Source organism: Hevea brasiliensis, chromosome 1 (genome assembly GCF_030052815.1).
Source record: "Hevea brasiliensis isolate MT/VB/25A 57/8 chromosome 1, ASM3005281v1, whole genome shotgun sequence".
Taxonomy (NCBI): Eukaryota; Viridiplantae; Streptophyta; class Magnoliopsida; order Malpighiales; family Euphorbiaceae; genus Hevea; species Hevea brasiliensis.
In genome coordinates this window covers 3832380-3844865 of record NC_079493.1, presented here as the reverse complement: position 1 = coordinate 3844865, position 12486 = coordinate 3832380, and the positions used below count along the sequence as shown (strand labels likewise).

Sequence of the window (12486 nt, the reverse complement as noted above, 5' to 3'; positions counted from 1 at the left end):
CTTATCTTCTTTGTAAATTTCTAATGGAAGGTTTTACAATTTAGTCCCTTAAATATGATAAAAATTATAATTTAATTTCTCTATTTTTATAAAAAAAACAAATTTTAGAGAAAATTTATTTTTTATTAAAATAAAAATTAAATTATAATTTTATCATATTTTAAAAATTAAATAGTAAATTACTGATAAAAAAAATTTAGAATTTACCCTGCTTTTCTATTTTCAAACAAGCAGAGCTTTCATACGAAAAATCCAAAAACACACAAACCTAACGGACTAAAATAAAATAAAAAGATAGAGAAAAACGCGCGCCAACGCAAACCAATGGAAAATCTCCAATGAGATGACGTCAGATTCCAAGGAGATGACGCAACACAAAGCTGGCTCCTTCTCTATTTATGTTGCCGTTCGCATACACGAAAATCTCACCTTCTCTCTCTCTCTCTCTCTGCTTTTCTTGTTTTCTTCATTCTCTCTATAGAAGAGCTGATAAGAATCTAAAAGAAATGGAGCACAGTGAAGCAGCCAATTCTAACACTAACTCATCTTCTCCTTCTTCTTCCTCTTCTCCGCCGTCGCCACCGACGCCACCGGTGGTTATCAGTCCTTGTGCGGCTTGTAAGATTCTCAGGCGAAGATGTGCTGAGAAGTGCGTTTTGGCTCCGTATTTTCCTCCTACTGAACCGGCAAAGTTTACCATTGCTCATCGCGTGTTCGGTGCTAGCAATATCATCAAGTTCTTACAGGTACAACTTCATTGATCATTTTCTTCATTTTAGTCTAGAAATTAATTGATTTCGCAATTGAACACATTAATCGTCAATTTAATTTCACTAGATCAACAATAACATTATTATCATTCTTCTTCAAAAGTTAACTAACAATGGCTTCATTTGACCTTGTGATTAGTTGAGGAAAGTAATTTTCCCTGATTTAGCAGGAAATTCGACCATTAAATTATTAGTTTAATTATTTTCTTAATTTTTTTAATTGAGTTTGTGTTCGATTTAACACCTGAGAGGCGATTTTAATAGATATTGAGAAAAATAAGAAAGAGAAAAGTTAGCTAGAATCCAAAATGTTAGATTTTCGTTAACATATCCATCTCGAGTTAAAGTCCAGCAAGAATTAGTTTAAGAATGAAATGAGATACACATCCATGCGGAAAAAAGTGTACAGTTGGAAGTTGGTTGAGAAATCAGAAGTCTTCAAGGGTAGGGCAGGGCAGGTGCCGTGAATAGCTGGGCTATAGTAATTAACCAACAGAGGAATGGGGATATCCCATAGCTCGCTTTCAAATTTTGAAAAGTCTCTCGAGCTGTGTAGACACACACACTGAATTGTACAAAATTTCCAAAGTTTGAAAGCAAAACAACACTAACTCTGGTTTTTATAAAAAGATTTTCACTGTTTAACGAATTTGGTCATGTGGACTTCTAGCTTTAGTATTTATCTTTCCCTTTCAGAGATCTATAGCCCCTGAAGTCACAATCTATTCGTTATTTTAATTAAAATTTTCCCAAAATTTTATCTTTAAAACAGAAAATTAATTAACGCATTAAATATTAAAATTTCAGGAACTACCAGAATCTCAAAGGGCTGATGCAGTGAGCAGCATGGTTTATGAGGCAAGTGCAAGGATTAGAGATCCCGTTTATGGCTGCGCCGGAGCGATTTGCCATCTTCAAAAACAAGTTAATGAACTCCAAGCACAATTAGCTAAAGCACAAGCTGAGCTTGTTAATATGCAATGCCAACAAGCTAACCTTGTGGCCTTACTTTGCATGGAAATGGCACAATCTCCTCAACAATTATCGGAACAATCTGTCGACAACTTCATTAGTACCCCGCAGAGCTACCAGAGCAACCCTTGCTTCGTTGATGACAGCAACAATTTAGGGCCACTTTGGGAGCCTCTTTGGACATAATTAGCTATGATAAATAAATATAAATAATGTACCAATGAAGTTCTCCTAACTCGAGGACTAATTGCTCCTAACGAGAAGGAGAAATCCAAGGACATAATTTTAATAAAAAAAATTAATTTTAACTTAATTACTATAATAGAATTATATATAGGCAATTGAGTGTGATGATGATCAAGTAGATTGACCTTTTAATTTCCTCTATGTAATCTTTAATTTGCTACATTAGGAGAGAAAATTATAAGATGCCTTTATTTTCAGTCTAATTATGGTCTATCTCTATTGATTACTGAAAACTTAATCAACCAACTTTATGGTCACCTACTTTCATTACTCAAAATTGATTGATGTTTCAAGAATGCCTTGTCAAACTAGCTTTTGACCATCTCTTAATACATTCATTTCTATGCAGCACTCAACGTTTCCCTCCTTCCAGTCTTTGACATAAAATTATATCAATCCACTAAAAGATTTGATAAATTTTATTTAAGACTGAGAGTTGATCTAGTTATAGATTATTCGATTTAATCATGTTCTTCAAGTGGACTAATTTGAACAGCAGTTTGACCTTTTAAGCCTTGGATTCTGTACCAAATCGGCCACTGCAGTTTATATACATATATATATAATGACTAAAGAAGAGAAACTTTATGCAATTTTTTAATTAAATTAAAAAGATAGATTACTAAAACCTTTGTACACATAGTTTTTGCGTTTTCCTATACTAGTGACCACTGATGGAGGTATGGGGCTGGGCTGCTATGGTATTCTAACTTCGTGAGAAAAAAATTGTACACTTGTATTTTTATGAATAAAAAAAATAAAAATATAGATTAAGTGTTATTATAAGTTATATATATATATATATATATGCACACACATATAATGGGTGTATAGATAGACTGACTACAAATGATAAAGAAGATTGTGATTTTCACACTCACATATATCTCGAATCATCTCTATACCTGGCCAAACATTGAAATATTTTTATAGATGTTATTAGTGGAATGTAGATATGCCACCACACAAAGAGATTAATAATGCGGTTTAAACTTGAAATATCTCAGATTGAATGAATCTCTCTTACTAGAGATGAGCATTTAATTAATTTAAATGAACCAAATTTTGAGCTAATTGAAATTTTAATTAATATCAATTATATTAATCAAAATAAACCAAAATTAAGGGAAAATCGAACCTAACAAAAAAAAAACAATAACTAAATTAATCGGAAAATATAATATATATTATTGATTAATTAAATATTAATAAAAATATTTTTAATTATTTTTATTTATAAAAAAATAATAAAAGTGATAAATACAATTTGTTATGAAGGAAAGAATAATTATAAATTAAATATTATTGATAAAATTATAAAAATAATAATTATAAATAATATATTATGAATAAAAATATAATAAATATATTAATTAATATAAATTCGATTAAATCAAAGTTAACTGAATTGAAAATCTAAAATTTTTAGAATTATTAATTGAATTGAACCAAATTAAAATTATTTTTACTAAAATAATCAAATTCTATCAATTCTATTTGATTATAACTGAATAATGCACACCCCTATTTTTTATTATTTGAATTAATCCCTTGAACGCCTGTTTATTTATTAGTATATTAAAAGCTACATATTTATTAATAATAATAATAACTAATTTTAAAATAGATATTAGGTTAATAATTTTTTTAAAAGTTTTTCAAATATCACAGATAATAAGAGATAATTTTCGTCGGTAAGAATTGTCTCATCAAATCTAGATGTGAGAGTGATTGAGGATTCAAAGATCTTGACCTTTCGCTACAAAACCAAAGTGGCATCTCCATCATAAGTTTGTAGTTAGCTCCTGATTAATTGATTTAATTGGCCATTCATATGCATGTATCTATAACTACGTTCGTTGTTAAAATTAAGAAGCCGTCGCTGTATTTTTTTTTTTTTATTAATATTATTTAAATCACATCTAAAAGAAATAGTCTTCTCCATTAATTAACAATTTTTATCATAAAATTTGATAAATCTCGTAATTAATAAATTATAAAACTCAATTTCTGCATCAGGGATGGTCCTAATGGGTCGAATTTTTTTGAGTATTTGATCTGATCAAACTCTAATAGATCGAGTTTAGATAGTATATGAATGAGTTTAGGGTGGATTTAAATTTGAAGAATAATATCCGTGATGTGTTTGAATTTTACACGTTGAATATCCATTATTCGAATCTGTTTATATAAATACTTATTTAAATATAAAATATACGTTTTTCATAATAATATTTATACATTTTTATATTTTTTATTTTAAATAAAATAGAATTTAAATATTTTATGAAATTATTAAATTTTAAAATATAAATTATTAATAAAAAATAATTTTTATATAAAATTATTAATTAAGATCTATAAAATTAAACGGGTCCGAGTATTATATAGGTAATAATAATATAGTTTGTACTGATTCGAATAGACGAAAATGAATTTTAATCGGATTTGAGACGAGTTCAAGTTTTGAGAATATTAATCAATTTCAAGTTCAGGTAGGTAGAGTGATCATCACAGATATCCTTCTTATTGTTATCCATATTCTACACTTTTAATTGAATTTTTTATACATTATTTATAGAGAGTATATATATATATAATATACTCATAATTTTATTAAGAGATGTGTGATATCTTTGTCTTTTATGCTTATTTTTTGTTTAAAAAATATTAACAAAGTATTTTCATGGAAAGAACAATGCTATAATTTTTTTTGTCACGACCCAACCTATGGGCCGGACCGGCACTAGGACCTGGGCCAGCTTAAAGCCCCCGAGGCCCGTAGTAAGCCTAACTGTTCATTAACCCAACTCTAAGACCCATTTGGGCCCAATATCAAGAAAACAAACGGACAGAGTCCGGCCATAAAATGGACTTACCAACGGGGAGTTTTCGACTCACCCGACCTGTAAACACAATATATAGTCAATTGGGGAGCTCAGCTCACCCTCCACATACTCATCAACATAATAATAAATGGGAGCTTAGCTCCCTCATCCAATCCATTAAACAGACATAGAATATTAAGTTTACAGGTCCAACATGATAATAATATTACAGACCAAATTCAAATAATTACTGCTAACACATGCGGAAATTCTAGGAGTACATAAAATTACACAAATATCGATAAACAACCTGCAAAGTATAAAAGCGAGTTAACCTGAATAAAATATCCTCCTGCGGCTGTAAAAATTTTTGAACAGAGTGAGCGTTCGACTCAGAGTAAAATATCAATTTTAACCATAATCTCTATAAATATCTCAGTAACTAATGCACCTGTAGAGTGAAATGCAACATCAACATCATATTCACATCATAGCATCAAAAGGTAATTTGGAGCACTCACGCACCTGTAGCATCAATCATAATATATTGGGGTGATCCCTATCTGACTCTCTTAAATCCAACTTGGTGCGTGAAGAACTCAAGCGGGACTTTCGCTTAATAAACCAAATCGAGGTCCCAGAAGAACTCAAGCCGTGACTACCCCTCGAAGGAACGGGTCCCTGAAGAACTCAAGCCGTGACTACCCCGTCCTATCCATAGTCCACACCACATCACACGCACGCCAACGCACGACACCGCTCCAAATTACCACAACAACACTCATGGCACATTATGATTATGAATGCAACATAAATCGTGCCTAGAGTTTAACTACATAAATATATGCATATAAGTGATGTATGGGCATCTTTGAACATATAATAATATCGAAATTACAATTAAAATTAATATTTTACTCACAAACTTGACGACAAATTACTTGTGGCGTGGGCGGAGGAAGAAGAAGGCTGTCGCTCACGACAATTACATTACATCTATTTAATAAATTTGACTCAATACAAACAAAGAAAAGATCAAGTCGTCCTAAGTCGTGTAGAAAATCCGTGAGAATCTCCCTATACCTAGGACCTACCCAACTGCAAAGGGCTAAAAAGCACTTCTATATTCACAATCCATATATCAACAGTTCAATCATATCACACAGCCCCTCCTGGGCCCATCAAATCAATCATCCATCACAATACGCAAACTTTCAATTTAGTCCTTATTATTGTTCATTTTTGCAAAAACTGCCCAAACAAGCTCTAAAAATTATAAAACTTTGCCCCGCGGTCCTTAGCAATATTACTAAGCTATTGCAAAAAGAATCGTAATTTTCTAAGCTACCACGAATATTTTATGGATTTTTAATCCTATTTAAGCACTAGAAAATTACGAAAAAGCAAGGTTCGGGTTTACCTTTGCCGATTCCGACTTCGGGAACGCGCTCGGGATGCCTGACAATGGTGGGGTAGCCAAAACCTCGATCCAATTCGGAGACTTTTCCGGTAGCTGGTCTGTCTGGCCGGAAATTCACAGATCCGGACAACTGTCGAATTTCCGCGAATTGAGGATACCTACACGAAGCCCAATAATAATATATAAAAAATCAGGGGTGTTACATTCTTCCCCCCTTACAGAAAATTCGTCCTCGAATTTTACACAAGGCAGAATAAAGCACATGATTATACATTGAACAGATAAGGGTACTTGCTACGCATGTCCCGTTCTGACTCCCAGGTGCACTCTTCCACTGACTGACTCCTCCACAAAACCTTAACCATAGGGATCTGTTTTGATCTTAGCTGTCTCACTTGGTAGTCCACTATGGCTCTGAGTTGCTCCTCTTAGGTCAAGTACTATTTTAGCTCTATTACATCCTGCCGTAGTATATGGGGAGGATCTGGGATGTACTTCCTGAGCATGGAGATGTGAAATACGGGATGAACGTGAGAAAGGTTGGGTGGTAGTTCCAACCGTGAACAATTGCTCCAACTCTATCGGTAACCTCAAAGGTCCAATATACCGAGGTGCAAACTTGCCCTTCTTTCCAAATATCACGACTCCTTCATTGGAGAAACCTTGAGAATACATAGTCGCCTTTGCAAACTCCACATCCCTCGTCTGGGTCTGCATAACTCTTACTCTTGAAAAGTGTTTTCAATCGTTCACGATTAAAGGAACTATCTCTCAAGTGTCTTGCACTAGGTATACATCATGCACTTTCGCTTCCCCATTGTCGTCCAACACAGACGAGACCTACACTTTCTTCCATATAGTGCATCATATGGTGGCATCCCTATTGTGGAGTGATAACTGTTGTTGTAGTCAAACTCCACCAAAGCTAGCTGATCATCGCTTTGACCTCCAACATCCAAAACACTCTTGGGAAGCATGTCTTTGAGTGTTTGGATTGTCCTTCAATTGTCCGTGCATGCGAGGGTGGAAAGCCGTCTTGAAGTTCAGCTGTGTGCCAAGTGCCTCTGCAATTTTCTCCAAAACCAGAAGTGAGCTGGGGCCCTCATCGGATATTATGGAAGCCGAAACTCCATGCAATCGACTATTTCTCGAATGTAGATCGGCGTCTTGTGCTCTGAGTATGTAGTCTTCTGAGGCAAGAAGTGGTGATTTGGTTAAACGGTCTACAATCACCCATATCGAATCATATCCTCGCGTGGTACGAGGCAACGATCACAAAATCCATAGTGATCATTTCCCACTTCCATTCAGGATAGGGAGCTCTTGCAACTTCACGACGGTCTCGATGTTGAAACTTCACCTTCCGACAAGTCAAGCACTTGGACACAAAGTCTGCTATGTCTCTCTTCATGCCATTCCACCGTAGCTATCTTTCACATCATGGTACATTTTGGTGGAACACGGTGGACATTGTACAGCTTTATAGTGTGCCTCTCGCATGATTTCATCTCTGAGATTGTCCACATCGGGCACACATATCCTAGAACCTTGCACTAGGGCACCATCATTGGCAAATCCAAACTCAGCACCTTCACCTTGCTGTACTCTTTCTATGATCTTCATTAATTGTTGGTCTCTGTATTGGGAAACTCTAACTCTATCTCGCAAGTCTGGCCTCACTGAAAAATGAGCCAACAAGACCTCCTCATCTGAAAGATCTAGGATTAAACCTTGATCCATCAACTCATGTACTTCCTGAATCAACGGTCTCTTCTCTGCTGAAATGTGCGCCAAACTGCCAGAAGATTTTCTACTTAAAGCATCTGCTACTACATTGGCCTTCCTGTGGTGGTACCGATGGTGCAATCATAGTCTTCGTAAGCTCCATCCATCTCCTCTGTCTCAAGTTTAAATCCCTCTGTTGGAAGATGTACTTCAAACTCTTATGGTCGGTGTATATCTCTCACACTTCACCATACAGGTAGTGTCTCCAGATTTTTAGTGCAAAGACTACAGCCGCCATTTCCAAATCATGGGTGGGATAGTTCTGCTCATACCTCTTCAGCTACCTTGAAGCATAAGCCACTACTTTTCCATCCGCATCAAAACACACCCTAGGCCAACTCTGGAGGCGTCACAGTACACGGTGTATCCTTCATCGCTCATAGGTAGTGTTAACACCGGCGATGGTTAGACACTCCTTATCCTCATCATTATAACCGACTCTATCGAGCTCTCTTCCGTCCTTTGCATCTTATCCACTTCCCTTTTCCTATTTTTGGTATTGTTGGTATCTTTTCAACCTGCTGTACTTATTCCTTAATTTTAGTCCTATCTCATCCTTACACCTTTTCCTTCAAAGATGTCTATCCCATCATCAACTTTAACTTTCTTTTTATTTCTTAGTCTTATCTTGATTACTAGTTTCATTACTTTGAGAATTCTAACCCTATGATTTACTCCTACCAGCACATTCTTCACCTTATGTAACACTTATAATTACCCATAGAAAAAAAAATTTTTTTTTTTTTCTTGTATCCCCTTTTTTCCAACTTAACTATCAGAACATTATCATTCCCTATCAGCCTTAGTAGGAAATTGCTTATCTGGATGAATATGAGCCCCATAAACTATAAGTTCCATCTGAACTAACACTTTGTAGGAAATATGTGTCATGCCTTAATTCCAAACAAGATACTTCACGTGTTCATTCTCCTTAATTTAATCATATATACCGCCCATAGCTTTCTAAACTTCAACCTCAAATTACCCATCAGAACAATTTCATCTATTGAATCTCAACCATAAATAGTACTTCCTCCACTCATAGTTTAAAACAGTTGCAAGCCTTAGTATAGCTAACTCAATTTAACTCTGTCATTACTCTGTCGTCCTTTCATACTTAATACTAGGTATGCACTTACTGTCATTCTCATATCAGAAATTATGTATGAATTGGTGCCTACCAAACTCTCAATTAACTAGGTCTCCTTGACTCAGTCTCTGTTCCTTATATAATGCTCTAGAATCAAAAACACGAGCTAAACTTGAAAAGAAAGAAAAATACTCTTATACTCAACTACGCTCGATTGTCCATATAATAATGTTTAACCTATGTTTCTTGGTCTTTCTCTTCAAATTTCATCATCTCCTAGCACAATTGTGCTCTACCTATAAGATGTCATCTGCATGAACTCTTTACCGAACCATTGTCCTTCCTGACATAATATTTTATAATTTATTAACTTTACTTATACTTGACCAATGATTCATATCTATCATCGTTTATATTGTGCTCTTAACTTTTGTTGATTCCTGAAAGATTTCTCTCACTAATAAATTCTTCCAACACTAATTCTAATCTTATCTATGGTCATTAGTTTGATCCTTGAACTTTCTAGTGATTTATAACCACCCAGACTTGTCACTTCTCGTTCTACCCCTACTGTTGTCATGTCGTTATTGCTTTACTACAAAGTGATTCTGTTGATCACACTAAAAATGTTTGCCTGACATTCATAATGAACCTCTAACTACCTTGTCACTATCTCAAAAGTCTAACTTAAAGCCTCTGTGTCATTATCTATCATTCTTTTCCTCTCATCATACCTTTTTGATCCCTTAGATTAACTTTTATTAAACTTACTACTTACTAACTTCTTCTTCTCTGCCTAATTAGATAGTCCACAATATCATCGCACACCTTCTAGCTTTTACTCATTATTATTGTATTCCATACCTCCATCACTGTTCTTACTAATGTGGTCCCATTTTGGGTTTTCCATCCTTGTCATTCTCCTTGCCAAGAATAACACTTAGCCTACCCTATATCTTAACTTTGTTCCTTTTGTTACGCGCCCTTTAGGTTGTCCTTTCATTTATTTCCTTTTTCTTATCCAAAATAGAACTTAACTATTCTATCCCTGGTTCCATTCTTCTTCCTAACATGACAGCTGTACTTGCTGACTATATCTTTCAGAGTCTCTGTCGCGTTATCATATGTCTGTGCTACTCAGATTTGGTCATTTGACCACTCTAGCTAGTACTTCCACTGGGCATTTAAATTATATTGCATCTGCAATCAATTGTCCAAACTTTCATTCTGCACTTTCTCTATTCAATGGCCTTCTGTGATTTATCTTCGCTAATTTATTACTCTTAACACTATTATAATTAGATTATACTATTGTTTTGAACAATATGAAGTTACAAAAGAACTCAGGAAATGACAATCATACCTTTATCGTATGATCTCTATTCTTATCCTTTAGCTTACATAATATCCTTACTACCTCGAGAACCGATTCTGCGGTAATTTTATTTATTTGTTGTTATCATTATCATTATTATTATTATTATTATCTATATTTATTCAATTAGCCAAAACTTAAGATTCCGGGCACCCAAACCCGTCATCCAATTCAAAGGATTTACATCCATCGTGATCTGATTATATATGATTCCTATAATGGAACTTGTATCCTCTCCAGATACCCGAGCCAACTACTCTCTACCACACTCTACGGTCCATCCGGGACACTATTCCATAAGTCATCATTATCGAATAACCTTGATCCATTACGAAAAGATAGGACTATATCCTAACTTGCAACAAAGGTACTACATCTACCACCTTGCCAGAACCATGTCAAGTTAATGACTCTTTTATCATATCATAGCTCTATAAATCATCAATTCATAGTTTCGACCTTCTCTAGGTAGTAGAGTTGTACTTTATTCCATCGATACACACAAGGTATACTATTCTCACTCTATAAGTGTCACCTTTACTTTGCAACTAGTCCGAAACCTCTGGTCTGATGGCAACTCTTGATGTAACTCTAGCTCATGTCAGTAATCGAGTCACGACTCTAGTTATCACCCAACCGTGACCTTTCAATATTCTAACTCTAGACTCTTAGCCGGAGTTCCCAACTCCTCTGCAAATATAGAACTCTGCTCGCATAATCGTACCAAAGCAGAAGCCATCTCAAACACCCTCATTATGGAGCACCACGGGGATGCACGCAGCTCTACACAATAATCTCATGTGCATCGTAATCTGCACTACAGAGCGGACATCGAGAACATTGTATAGTTACTACGATACGTCCCGATGCACTAGGTCTCCTAATTTCTTATCTCTCCGAATCTTCTATTATCACAAACTTATTACATTGGGTCATCTACCGATGACCGAAGAGTGGTATCCTCATCCTTATCTAGGCAACTGTACTTTTAAGACTCACTTTTATGTACTCGTGTCTTACAGAAATGGGCACACCATTTAAACCCATCGACAAAAATATAACATTTCTTGGAGTACGATCCTCATGATAGATCTCACATGTCTACTAACTCTATTTCACATTTCTGTGTACTCCACGAAAATCAAGACACTAACTGAGGTAATCTTATATTTCCCGAGGTATAACGTAGAATCTAGAAACAAAGAATTACAGGAAAAGACGAAACAGAATCCTATACTCCGCATGTGACTCCTAGTAGACTCTTCCCAACACTTAGACAACTTTTCCCTAAGAATCTGGAGCCTAAGCTCTGATACCACATTTGTCACGACCCAACCTATGGGCCGACCCAAGACTAGGACTGGCCGCCTTAAAGCCCCGAGGCCCGTAGTAAGCCTAACTGTTCATTAACCCAACTCTAAGACCCATTTGGGCCCAATATCAAGAAAACAAACGGACAGAGTCCGGCCATAAAATGGACTTACCAACGGGGAGTTTTCGACTCACCCGACCTGTAAACACAATATATAGTCAATTGGGGAGCTCAGCTCACCCTCCACATACTCATCAACATAATAATAAATGGGAGCTCAGCTCCCTCATCCAATCCATCAAATAGACATAGAATATTAAGTTTACAGGTCCAACATGATAATAATATTACAGACCAAATTCAAATAATTACTGCTAACACATGCGGAAATTCTAGGAGCACATAAAATTACACAAATATCGATAAACAACCTGCGAAGTATAAAAGCGAGTTAACTCGAATAAAATATCCTCCTGCGCTGTAAAATTTTTGAACAGAGTGAGCGTTCGACTCGAGAGTAAAATATCAATTTTAACCATAATCTCTATAACTATCTCAGTAACTAATGCACCTGTAGAGTGAAATGCAACATCAACATCATATTCACATCATAGCATCAAAAGGTAATTTGGAGCACTCACGCACCTGTAGCATCAATCATAATATATTGGGAGCCGATCCCTATCTG

At 35.3% G+C, this 12486-nt stretch overlaps 1 protein-coding gene across 1 annotated transcript; it reads left to right on the top strand.

Annotated features, from left to right (window-relative positions):
* The first annotated feature begins 412 nt into the window (after positions 1-412).
* On the top strand, positions 413-2191 carry LOC110667349 (LOB domain-containing protein 1). The gene is made up of 2 exons (XM_021828160.2): positions 413-746; positions 1578-2191. Exons 1-2 carry the CDS (start codon positions 507-509, stop codon positions 1926-1928), a joined length of 591 nt encoding a protein of 196 aa, XP_021683852.2. The 5' UTR covers positions 413-506; the 3' UTR covers positions 1929-2191.
* The last annotated feature ends 10295 nt before the right edge of the window (positions 2192-12486 follow it).

Excerpts from the sequence above, each read along its gene's own strand:
- LOC110667349 (XM_021828160.2), top strand. The coding sequence starts at position 507 with ATGGAGCACAGTGAAGCAGCCAATTCTAACACTAACTCATCTTCTCCT. Across the intron at positions 747-1,577 it reads ATATCATCAAGTTCTTACAG|GAACTACCAGAATCTCAAAG; the intron begins GTACAACTTCAT and ends TTAAAATTTCAG.